Source organism: Phyllopteryx taeniolatus, chromosome 5 (genome assembly GCF_024500385.1).
Source record: "Phyllopteryx taeniolatus isolate TA_2022b chromosome 5, UOR_Ptae_1.2, whole genome shotgun sequence".
Taxonomy (NCBI): Eukaryota; Metazoa; Chordata; class Actinopteri; order Syngnathiformes; family Syngnathidae; genus Phyllopteryx; species Phyllopteryx taeniolatus.
In genome coordinates, this window is record NC_084506.1 from 29,579,064 (window position 1) to 29,591,312 (window position 12,249).

The 12,249-nt window shown below is 39.6% G+C and overlaps 1 protein-coding gene across 7 annotated transcripts in view; it reads right to left on the reverse strand.

Moving 5' to 3' along the window:
* Positions 1-3,413: 3,413 nt before the first annotated feature.
* The window catches only part of LOC133478515 (mucin-2-like), a 40,660-nt gene continuing 31,824 nt past the window's right edge, over positions 3,414-12,249 (reverse strand). For all 7 annotated transcript variants that reach the window (XM_061774654.1, XM_061774656.1, XM_061774657.1 and 4 more), the window contains 18 exons: positions 12,087-12,247; positions 10,557-10,731; positions 10,197-10,444; positions 9,634-9,817; positions 9,346-9,556; positions 9,079-9,254; positions 8,901-8,970; positions 6,994-7,094; positions 6,879-6,910; positions 6,601-6,778; positions 6,391-6,495; positions 6,255-6,295; positions 6,035-6,157; positions 4,731-4,832; positions 4,129-4,257; positions 4,010-4,049; positions 3,795-3,918; positions 3,414-3,717 (listed from right to left, as the gene is read on the reverse strand). In XM_061774654.1, the coding sequence (XP_061630638.1) occupies positions 3,507-3,717; positions 3,795-3,918; positions 4,010-4,049; positions 4,129-4,257; positions 4,731-4,832; positions 6,035-6,157; positions 6,255-6,295; positions 6,391-6,495; positions 6,601-6,778; positions 6,879-6,910; positions 6,994-7,094; positions 8,901-8,970; positions 9,079-9,254; positions 9,346-9,556; positions 9,634-9,817; positions 10,197-10,444; positions 10,557-10,731; positions 12,087-12,247 (2,411 nt within the window). In that variant the 3' untranslated portion in view covers positions 3,414-3,506. The remainder of the gene's footprint in view (positions 3,718-3,794; positions 3,919-4,009; positions 4,050-4,128; positions 4,258-4,730; positions 4,833-6,034; positions 6,158-6,254; positions 6,296-6,390; positions 6,496-6,600; positions 6,779-6,878; positions 6,911-6,993; positions 7,095-8,900; positions 8,971-9,078; positions 9,255-9,345; positions 9,557-9,633; positions 9,818-10,196; positions 10,445-10,556; positions 10,732-12,086; positions 12,248-12,249) is intronic.

Here is a 12,249-nt window from a genome sequence, read left to right on the forward strand (position 1 = left end):
GAAAAGGTTGCTTATAACAACACATCTTCTCCATCTCATCATGCTCCCTTCATATATTTTCATGCTAAGCTTTTTAACGTCACCGTACATCCTTCTGCAAGTAAAACAAACATTACATGGCCCCGCCATATTGTCAATGCTGATGAATTGAGGAAACGCATGCTTTCCTTATGATACTCCCTTGTTCATGCACTTCCTGGTTTTTGTACAAGGAAGATGACCTTGTATTGTATTGCTACTTAAACAAAGAGTGTATGCTTTTCTCAGTCAACTAGAACATTTCAAGCAGTGGGTTGTGCCTCTCCATCTACTGAGGTGTTCGTGTCCTTCGTAAGGTCTCTCTGTAAACCAGCGGCGTGTGCTTTGACTAAATATTAGTCAACGACTGCAATCTATTTTACCCAATCAAGCACGGACGTGCTGGAGGTCAACTTTAGCCAACCGTGGTCAACTTATTGGGAGTTGCCACCGTTTAGATTGCTCACAAACATCGATACATTGGTACATTGACAAAATACTCATACACTCACCAAATCAACTCTTACTTGCACCACGATACCTCTGACATATAACAACAACAACAACAAAAAACACTCACATCAAAAAGCCTCTCACATTCGTCAAAAAACCTGTCATGCAACACGTCCCTTCCTATTTCAGTTTCAAGCTTCCTTTTACACACTATTTTTGACTCTCACACAGACCATTTTTTGACTCTCATGAGAAAGAAAAAAGCTCTCACACAAAAAAAAAAGATTGCATTTTTCTTTCTGTTTTAAGAGTTTTTTGGTGATGGGGAACTTTTTGTGTGTGTGCTTTGTTGGTGTGTATCATAGGCATTTCGGTTATTATTATTTAGTGAATGTAGTGAGCGGTGACAGTTATTTTATGTCTCAACATTTTTGTGGTATATGATACATAATTATAATACAATTGCCTACCCAGTACGGCAGCCTGACACATTGCATCTCTTGCTCCAGTCTCTTCCTTCTCCCCAATTACGACCACCACATCTTCCTCCTCCTTCTCCAAGACCAGCTCCACCTCCTCACTCCCGCTGTTATTACAATGTTAAGGGGGCATACTATGGAAAATATACTAATGGCTTATATACAACTAGTTGGGTGTCTGGAGTGCCTGCCAAGCGTGAAATCAAACAACCAAGTAAAACCTTTGTCTGCCTATTTCTGAAAATGCGTCAGTGAACGAGTCATTCTGAATTTCACCAAATTGTGACGTAAAAGTGTTTTATTTACATAACGACCACCACTGAGTTTTGCTGGGTTCACAGATTAGTGTTAGCTAACAGCGTTCGCTTTTGATAAACAGCACATATACTTGATTGCTCTGTGAAGTTGTCTGCGCCGTTGCTGGGGTATTTGTTTTTGGCAAAGTGTCCAATGCCACATACACACAGTGTAGTGGATGAAGTACCGTCTCCACCAGTGACAATGCTTTTATTGCCTTTACAGACATTGGAGGCAAGGTGTAATAAGAGTCAAACTAATGTGGCGGGCTATACAGTCACTCACTTTCATGAGGCAGGGCTAATTTTAGCAAGACAAGAAGTAGGATGTGTTAAAGCGGACTCGACGGCAAAATTCACAACCGGTGTTTTTTTATTTAAAATTTCCAAGGACATTCACGACAGATCCTTGTTAGAGAACGAAGTTATGCCCAAAAAAAATAAGAACTGAAACAGTGAACAGTGGAGGTGTATTCAAAATTCTAATTAAGGTAAAGGTTATGGTGCATTTTAGACTGATCCTGAAATTTCACCTGAAAGCCAGCTATACCAAAGTTTTTTTTTCGAGCAGTGTATGTGATTATTTGTACAAAAATACTAACAACAAGATTCAGAACAAAAGATACCTACATAAGAAGTAAAATTCATTTCGGTGACACGTACACCCTAAATCCTTAGGTCATTTGTTGTAAAACATTTTTCACTATTGAGGGAAGCGCATCTCTCTGTATCGAAATCATGCCGAGTGATAATAAAAGTATCGCGTACATCAAATATTTGACTTTCATTTATCCAAAATGCAGATGTACTTTTTTGTGTCTTTGTTAAGTCCCGAGCCATCTTACTCAAACATTTCTGTTTGTATTAACTAGTCACTGATAGCTCAGTTTTGCAGCGTAATAACATGCTGAAGTTAAACATCATTGTGTCAATATGCATTCACGACATTCGGAACAGTCCAGCCTCTTGTCAACTGTCCCAAGTCATTTGGCAAACCCTCTGTAAACAAACAATGCCCACTGCCACGCTAAATTCACTATGGTGTGTTTTGTTACCGAGAGCATTTTTTTCCACAAATATATTTACTATAAACTGCTTAGCAGAAATAAGTCAAACCCTCTTTAATTGTATTTCATATGCCAACCATTAGTCATTTTCTAAACGTGTTCATTTTATTATTTTACAATTTGATCACACTTTTTAGAGCAGGGTTTTATACTTGGACTATATTTAATTGTGCATTTATTTATTATTTTTGTAGCTACTATATTTTAATGCTGTTATTCTTCTACATTGTAGTTTTACAGTGGTTAAAAAACCTTGTTCAAATTCCAGGTTTTTGTCATACACAAAAATGAGACATCATTTCATAACTTTTTATACCATTAATGTGACCTATAACCTGCGCAACTCAATTGAATTTAAATATATGTAAATATATATTTTTAAGAGGGAAAGTCAAAATAACTGATATTATGTGGTTGCGGGTGTGTTCAGAATCAAATGGATGGGTGATCTGTTGTACGATGTTAAACGGGAGTCAGCACACACTTGCCACCATTTAAAGTGCATCAGATTAGCTCTAAATATGAATGTGCGCAAACACTGACTGCTTGGTTTCAGCTGACATTTTCTCATGTGTTTAGGTGATTTTTTTTTTTTTTTTACTGTCCGATGTAACCAAACCAAACTTTTTGGGCATGTTTCCAAGAGGTATGTTTGGCACAAACACAATAGTTTGAAACAGTGGTCAGTGTTAATACAAAACCTGCAGGCTTCTGCTTAAATGTCAGGAAAAGCCGACTAGAATAGTTTCAATTGATTTGGGATTACTCAGAGGCAGTTTAAATGGTGGCAGGTGTGTGCTGACACCCATTTAGCATGAGTTTAAATGTGATGGGTTAATTTTGAACACAGTCACATCCTAGTTATGAGTTATTTTATTATTATTTCAGTTTTTTTTATGATTACTTTCCCACTCAAAAAGATTAAAAAAAAAAAAAAAATCAGTTGAGTTGGACAGGTTATAGGATTTTTTTTGTTTTGTTTTTTTAAATGGTCCCATTTTTTATCCCACAAAAACCTGCCATTTGAACAGGGGTGTGTATACTTTTTATATCCACTGTAAGTATGAAATGCAAAAGCAAAAAGAAACCAATAGGAGGCATGAGATGCTGTACTTTTATTTGATTTTGAGTGTTGACAACTGTACATGTGTTATAATTTTAGCCATGAGAGTTGGCCCAAGGTAGACTTGGAATTACAGGAGGGTAAAGCTTCGCCTCCTTCGAGCGGGACCTGCGGCGGTTTCGGTGCAGTCGCTGGGGGAGCATCCACACTCGTCCACGTGAATGTAGGAGTAAGGAACAATGTCTCCATTCTGACACAGCAAGTTGACAGTGCGATTGCTAGATCGGACATCCTTACAACAGGAGCAGAAAGGCTGCAGGGTGGACGATTCCCTTGAGTATCTGAAGGAGCAGACACAGAACACGAGATCAGTTAATATAATAAAATTGCGCATTTCTTTTGTGTGTAAAGAGCTTACCTTGTGAAAGTGCTGCAAGATCCTCCACAAAATGGAATGTCCACCTTCTCAAAAGACTCGCAGTTCATGTGGCTGATGTGCTCTATATTAGGCACTGGCTTGCAAGCTTTCTCCTGCTGCACACCTTTTTTTTTTTCCAAAAGAGAATCACAATTAGCTTCCTTTTACTGACTCCGCCATTTGGAGCAAATAGTAAGGTCGTCCTGAGTACTCACAAATTTGACAACATCCATCTGCTGCAGTTTGAACGGTGCCCTAAAGGAAGAAATATAAACAGATCAGGAGACACGTTTTCATTTGGAATTATTTTTTCCATTAGATTAGAAAAACTTACAGGTGTGCAGTTGCTTTTCTCAAATGGCGGACACACAATGTGTGTGGCGACTGCTGTGAAAGCCTCACCGCTCCTCAAACAGGTGTAATGCTCACACTTGTTGTCCGGTGATGACCACGTATCACCTTGCTGAAGACACGATCAACACTGTTACTTCTAACTATGCACCATCAATATGTATTGCTTGTAATTGCTAATCGTTAAATCCTGTGTTTCCCAACCTTTATTGAGCCATGGCACATACTGTATTTTACATGAGAAAAATCTCATAGCACACCACCAAACAAAAATGTCCCAATACAGGTATGTACTGTAATACCGAAGATCTCATCTCAATTTACTCACAAATGAACGTATTCAGTGTAAAATCTGGGACTGTTTAGTTGAACACAAAGCTATTATTCTGTTGTATGAAGTGCAACAGGTGGATACACAGGTTAATTCTACCTTCTGCTATCTAGAGGAACAGCATTTCGGTGTTATTATTATTATTATTATTATATCATTATGTGCCGCAGCAACACTGGTCGGGGATCACTGGTTTAGTCCGTGTATATATCACTTAAATAAAATAAAACAACATTTAAAGTCATCCCGCTCACCCTCAGCTGCTGCTGAGTACCATGAACGTTGAAGATGCAGTGGGTCTGTTCACACCGTCCACAGCATTCATTCGTCTTGTTGGCGTCCGTATATCTATAACCCTGAAAACGGGGAAAAATGGGTTTGGCCTCTGTGTGGATTGGCCACATACAGTTGAAATTATTCAGAACCTGGCCATACTGAGGATTTTATTTGTTGACTCTTTCAGCTGGAAGTGACACAAGAAAGTTTCAAGACTGGAAGATGTTAAGAAAAAAAAAAAAAAAAAAAAAAAACACTCAATGTATTTTTTTTGTTTTTTTTTTTGCATTTTGACAAAAAGTTCCATATATATATAAAAAAACACCCCCCTGTTCTCCTTGTGCCTGCGTGGGGTTTCTCCGGGTTCTCCGGTTTCCTCCCACATCCCACAAACATTGTAGGTTGACTTAAGACTCTAAATTGCCCGTAGGTGTGAATGTGGGTGCGAATGGTTGTTTGTTTATGTGTGCCCTGCGATTGGCTGGCAACCAGTTCAGGGTGTACCCCGCCTCCTGCCCGAAGATAGCTGGGATAGGCTCCACCCTTGTAAGCGGCTCAGATAATGGATGGATGGATGGATATACATATACATATATATATATATGTGTGTGTGTGTATGTGTGTGTGTTGTGTGTATATTAATCCATCCATTTTTTTTACACATTCCTACATCATCCTTTCTGGCAAACTGGGCAAGTCCAGCGTTTATTTAACACCGGGGTTATTCAGCCTGTGGCTCACGCTACATGAAAGACATTTGACGCACAATGCTTTGTGTTCCAAAATATTACGCTAGCCTGAATAACACAAAATACATAACACAAACAATTTCAATAACAACACTGAGATGTTCTGTAATGTGTGGCATCCAGGCAAGAAGCATTTGGTGGCTATATGCATAGCTGGCTAGCTGAGTGCATGCTGTAGTGGTAGTAATGGACTCAGTAATTATAACTGAGTAACAAGTAATTACGCCGGATAACCACTGACGTGAATGAAGGCGTTTAGTTCTTATGTAGTTTGGAAAGGGCGACTCATGGCGGATGCCAAAGTGCGTCATCAGCCACCGTTTAAGCCACGCCCCCTCCCAAAAATCAGGAAAACTAAAATGGCGAATAATGGTTTCATGCTCTAGTGCCACAATTCAGTCCTACATTGTTCTAAGTCTGCATGTTTTCAGCAATTATCTTCAAAAATGGACATTGTGTTTCAAAACAAATCTGTTCATTCAATTCACATGATCTTTGAGTAATACATTTCCACTGCATTTGTTTTTGCATACCTGTTCACATTGTTCTCGACATTGTTGAACCTTGCAAAGTATTTGTAATAAACCGGTTTTTGGGTCCACGTCATTGGTACAATTACACTCCTGACATGGAACCACAGGAACCAAATCACCAGGCTAGAAAATAAAGAAGTGTTCATAATGAGTGCATGATGCATCAGTGTATGCATCTTTAATTGACTGAATATATCAAATATTAAATTAAATCACGTACCTGGTATTCAGCCTTTTTGTGGACACAAACCCTTTTCGCCTCTAGAACAGAGTAAGAGACATGCCGAGGCGTGTCACGTGAATAGGTTTAGCCTATCAGTAGTCATATACATTCAGCCATAAACTCAAGAGCTCACCACATGTGTGTTCTGGACAGCATTTGCCCTCTGGCACATTGACAACTACAGTAAACCCAATTGGACACACCACATCGAGGGGTGAGCATGTGCTAGTTTGACAATCTGTGGACAAGATGAAATGACAAAGACAAATGACCTGAAAGCACCTGTGTCATCGTGACTATAAATAGATGAAAAGTGGCTGTGCACTGGTGCTTCACATCTTACTGCAAGCTAAGGCAGAACAGCAAGGGTCTGCAGGGTTGGTCTGGTTGACAAGGACAAAGCCTGGAATGGAGCAGTTAACTGCATGCGTTGGTGGGCACACCTTAGGTTGGCATTTTATGGATTTGGTGATCTCCTCGCAGATGCAGTTTTGGCAGTTGTACTCAAACCTTTCATTAAACTGATAGAATAAACCACAGCAGTGACGAAGTGAAGTTGTTATTTGGGGAAATAGTGGCCCACAATTGCTTTATTTAATTATCTTTCTGGACTTGACTCACCTCACGAGGAATACCCTCAGGATCAAGACATCCTGTTGGAATAAAATCAATCCCATTAGACTATTTATAATTAGTGATAGTGGTCAGCTTGTCAATAGTGAGAGGTTAAGCTCACCGCACTTATCAACACATATGCCTGACTCTTTGTTGAAGAGCTTCATTCCATCAGGACAAAAGCAGCCTTCAGTTATGTAGTCCAGCCTTCGTTCATAAAGACTGTGAAGTTTAAATCATTGACAAACAACAAATACATTTAAAACACTTCAAATCCCATGTTTTCAAATCTCACAATCTTTACTCAACCAATTGTCACAACTGACGCTGCCGAGTTCAACTGTCTGTGCTCCTAGGACAAATCATAGCAACTATTTAAAAAAAGGACATTTCAGACGGAAGCACACAGGCAGTGCATTTGAAAATTATACCCACCATATCCAACTGACAAAAGGAAATAATGCAACTAAAACATATAGCAGAGTAAAAGTGAATAACTCCTTTATTGCATCTTCTGTCTGCTTGCCAGAGTTGGTGGAGGTCGGCGCTCTATGCGCCTTGATTTACTATTGGCGTGCACAAACAGGCTGATTTACTCACCGGGAAATTTGCATCTGCCAAACGAAATTATCACGCAATACATTTTGCGCTTTTCTACCTCAATGCGCAAAATACTGGGAGTAGATGCAAATATATTAATTTAGCACAAGCATTGTGATTTATCAAACCTGAAACGAATTTTGACGGCTGATTGTGCATTTCTAAATACCATGTGTGAAAGGGAGGTGCAAATCGGCAACGCAGTTATTGTGGCGAGGAGGAGACGTAGGCAAAATGAGAGGTGACAGGGAGAACGGATCTTCTCCGCTCGTATAAACATTTTTGAAATCCTAGATACAAAAATTATTGCAACCCATGGTCTATTCAGCAATGCAATTTTGGACCTTCTGAATTATCTAAGGGCTGGCTTGAATCTGGTCACAACAAGGAGGGATGACACATCGCCTAGAACAAAACTCATGCATTTCCTTGCGTCTGGGCCATCTCAGCGCATTTTGGCAATTGGTGCTGGACTCTCCCAGACCACTTTTTCAGATGTGCTGTCAACAAGTTTGAATCACAATGCTGCCCTCATATGTATCCTGTGTTATTCTAAAATACTGCTCTGCCACTCCAGACCGCATGCAGTACCACAGTTGCTCTCTTGGTAGTCTGTCATAGACTTTCTCAAGATCTACAAAGACACAATGTAGCTCCTTCTGCTCTTCTCTGCAGCTCTCCATCAACACCCTCAAGGCAAAAACATGCATCTATGCTACTCTTTCTAGTCATGAAACCATACTGTTGCTCGCAAAGACTCACTTCTGTCCTGAGTCTAGCCTCCACTACTCTTTCCCAAAACCTTCATTGTGTGGCTCATCTACTCTATCCCTCTATAGTTCCCACAGCTCTGCACATCGCCCTTGTTCCTTAAAAAGAATAGAATTCTAAAATGCTATTGAACAACCTGGTCAAAAACTCCACAGCCACCTCTCCTAGATGCTTCCACAGTTTTGTCATTGGGATCAACTGCCTTTCCATTTTTCATCATCTAATCTACTTACTAACAAATCCAATTGCCACGTACTCGCTACGGGTTAAATCAAACATGGCTTTCAATGCGGCTACTGGCTTCTCAAAATTATCAGAGCAATAGACTGCCCACATGCAACTTGTTGCCCCCTCAGACAGGGGTCTCCACCACTTTTACACCGCAATCTAAGTTGATCACGTGCAATTCAATTTGCCCACGAACAGTGCACGTAATCTGTTCGTGAAAACGCAATTTAACGCCTGGTTTATGGGATCTTAGTAAATCAAGCCCTATGATTGCTATTTCAGTTAGTTTTGATTTCCATTAACTCATTCTTATCTTATTAGGAAACCATGACACGTTTGTCATGCTATCATCTAGTATTTGCCATTTGCCTGAGTACATGCAAGAATAAATTAAAAAAAAGATAAGAACGGCTTTTAATTGCATCATACCTGTCTTCACAGGTTGGCTGCTCTGCAGGACTACATGGTTTATAGACCTTGTCGGGTGGGCAATCGCTTTCTGTAAGTGAAGAACATACTTTCCTTGTTGGTTGCCATATCTTGAACAATAAACCGTACAAAGCTGTACATTGTGATTCTGATTACACAAGCAAAATGGCCTTTTTACCACAGTATGTGGTATGATTCCTCCAGTGCAAACAAACTCCAGCCTGAGCACAGGCATCAGCATACATGTGTAAACTGATGCATTCTACTGCTGGGTTGGAGACATGGCAGCTATCAAAAACACATCCTTCATAGTAATTGTCAGGATTGACAAAGGGGTGGCAGTCCTCAAAGACACTGTGGAAGAAAAACATACATTAAAACTGAATGGCAGCCATAACACTGATGCTCTCTCACATGTGTCACTGTTATGATTTAAAGAATCTACCCGCTCAAGAGAAGATCACAATCAGAGTCTGGCTTGCATGGAGTGAGTGTCGGTGGGGGTAGAGGTTCGTTGGTCGGGATCACAGATGGTATCTCGCAGTTTGGTTGGTAAATGTCCTTTGCAGGCCAAAAGTCAGCCATCGCACTGCAGCTCTGCACAATCTGCCCTCCGGGCAGCATGCAGTCATCTGCCTGGTTGTTGTTGCATTTGCCTGGTCACAACACAAATAATATTGGCATACTTCGTAGCAATGATGTATAAATGTAGTAACTGGAATGGAAGGCTTACCACATTGGCCCCGTGTGTTGCTGTCAAAAAACCTGTAGGGCAGGTTGACAGTGAAGTCACTTAATCCAAATGTAATAATCGCGTCTAAGGATATGAGCTCTACAACCAAGGCAATGTCAGAATTGAAGATCTTCATGTCTTGTTGTAAATAGGGTAGTCTCAAACGCTTTTCATCTTTGAAGGCCTAAAAGACATAAAAAATGTATTAATAAAGGATCTGTGGCAAACATATTTGTAAAAGCGGATGCAGTAGATAATAGGGAGTTTGGGGTCAGTATCATAGCTTCTTTTGAATACAAAACAAACATGGCAATTAATACATTATTATTTGAATGTGGTACATACTATGTATCTAGGACAGACCACCTGTATTATAGACCATCAAATGTTAAGAGTAGCCTTGACAATGACTCGTTTCTATTTAATGCAATCCAGTTTACAATTAAAATGATTAAAATGTCACTATTCCATGTTAAATATCACAAAGCTTTCTTTTAAATGACAAAATAGTACACTGTCTATTACATTTGAAAAACGCAATATGCAACAACATGTTTTATTACCTCCAGTTCTGCTGCTCCAACAAGGTTTTGGCTCTTGAGTACAATTACATCAGATTTGTACGAGATAATTAATGACCGCGGGCATGAAACATGTTCCTTGGCATCACAATAGACATTGTCAACATAAATCTTCAAGTTGTGTTTTGCCTCAATCTCCTCCATTAGGACATATGTACAGTTTCCTTGATAGTTGTAATAGAGGCCATCAAATGTAATGTAATGGGGATCTCCCCAGCCTTTACATTCACCTGAAAAACACGTTATAGAAAATACTAATCAAAACTCAAGTCAACAAACAAATACAGCAAGTCAGCATGGATCAATTAGTAATAAATTGGTCTGAAACACAGAATGGCTTACAGTCACAAGCATAATGTTGGCAGCACAGGTTCTCATCATGAACAAGAACAGGTTTCTTTCCATTGAGGCACGTAATGTTCTTTAAGGGTGGACATTCGTATGGAATAATTTCAATTGTATTGTTCTCAATGCATCTCGCCATGGTGCAGTTGCACAACAAGAAGGTCTCATTTTGCTGAGAAAAAAAGGTTGAAAAAAGTCATTCACGTGTTATCTACCTTGTTAGATTATATATTCATGTAAAAATATACAGTAATACTGTATACATGTACAGTTTTGCCTTGAGATAGGACTTTAATTTGCTCCGTGACGACGCTCATAACTCAAAACAGTGAAATCTGAAATCACCTTTCCCCACTGAAATAAAGTAAAAGTGCCATTAATCCATTCCAGCCTCTCCAAAGACCCAACAAAATGTTTTGAAAAAACACATTTCCATAAGGAAGAAAAATTATTGTGGGCCGGTGGCCGACTGGTTCTTTGGACCCGGGTTCAAATATGGCCTCGCCTTTGTGCCGTTTGTAAGTTCTCTCCGTGCCTGCGTGCGTTTTCTCCGGGTCCTGCGGTTTCCTCCCAAATCCCCAAAACATGTGTGGTAGGCTAATTGAAGACTCTAAATTGCCCGTAGGTGTGAATATGAGTATGAATGGTTGTTTGTTTATAATGTATGTGCCCTGCGACTGGCTGGTGACCAGTTCAGATTGTACCCTGCCTCTCACCTGAAGATAACTGGGATAGGCTCCAGCACGCCCGCAACACAAGTGAGGATAAGAGGAACGGAAAATTAATGAATGAATAAATATTGTCCGTGATTTAAAAAACAAAACAAAAAAAAAACCAGACTATTAACATAAGTAAATATCATGTAAAGAATTAAAGAGTCCTGATTTAACGCTTCAATTAAATTAATTGTGCTGTTTGCGCAGTATAATACAGTCATTTAGACACAAATGAAAAGTCACCACTAATCTCAGTGGCGCAATAAACTGCAATAACATTAGTCATTTTTCAATGATAATAAAGAATAAATAAATAATGCCTGTGAGTACAGTGATATTGTCTGTCTACATGTGTTGCTCCACTGTTTGCATTCAACTCGCTGTTGCTTAAATGGTTATAACACTGAAACTATGGATGCTATTCGTTAGCGATGTGTTCGCGTTAACCAAGCGGGGACATTTCTGAGGCAAAGTTGTTTGGTCGTTTTAAAAACACGTGCAATTCTCTTTATTTTAAGTTTACTTTGATAGTTAACTTGACCCAGGAGTGGCATGAAACATCTTGAAGCCTATTTTTCTGAAGAATTGTTCACTATTTGCCAAACTGCTGCTTAATGAGAAGTGAGTTGAGTTTCCTGCCACCATACATCGCTCGAATCTTTACATTTGCAATTGCAAGTCAAAGTAAAATATTGCCAGGACAATGGCTTGTATCTTGGAAAAACCGGTAACTCAGGTCATTCATATCACAAGGCGCCACTGTGTATCAGAATAATAGCTTAAAATATCCTAGATAAATGAAAGTTCTTACGACGACATCCCAATCAGGGCACGAAGGAACAGGGGGGGTGGGTGTTGGCAAGGGTGTGGTCCAGCAAGGTTCAGTCTTGTTGTGAATCTCACAAATATCAGAACAAATCATTGTGAGACATACTTCCGCTCCAATATGTATCCTGTCCAGAATTATTTCGCCT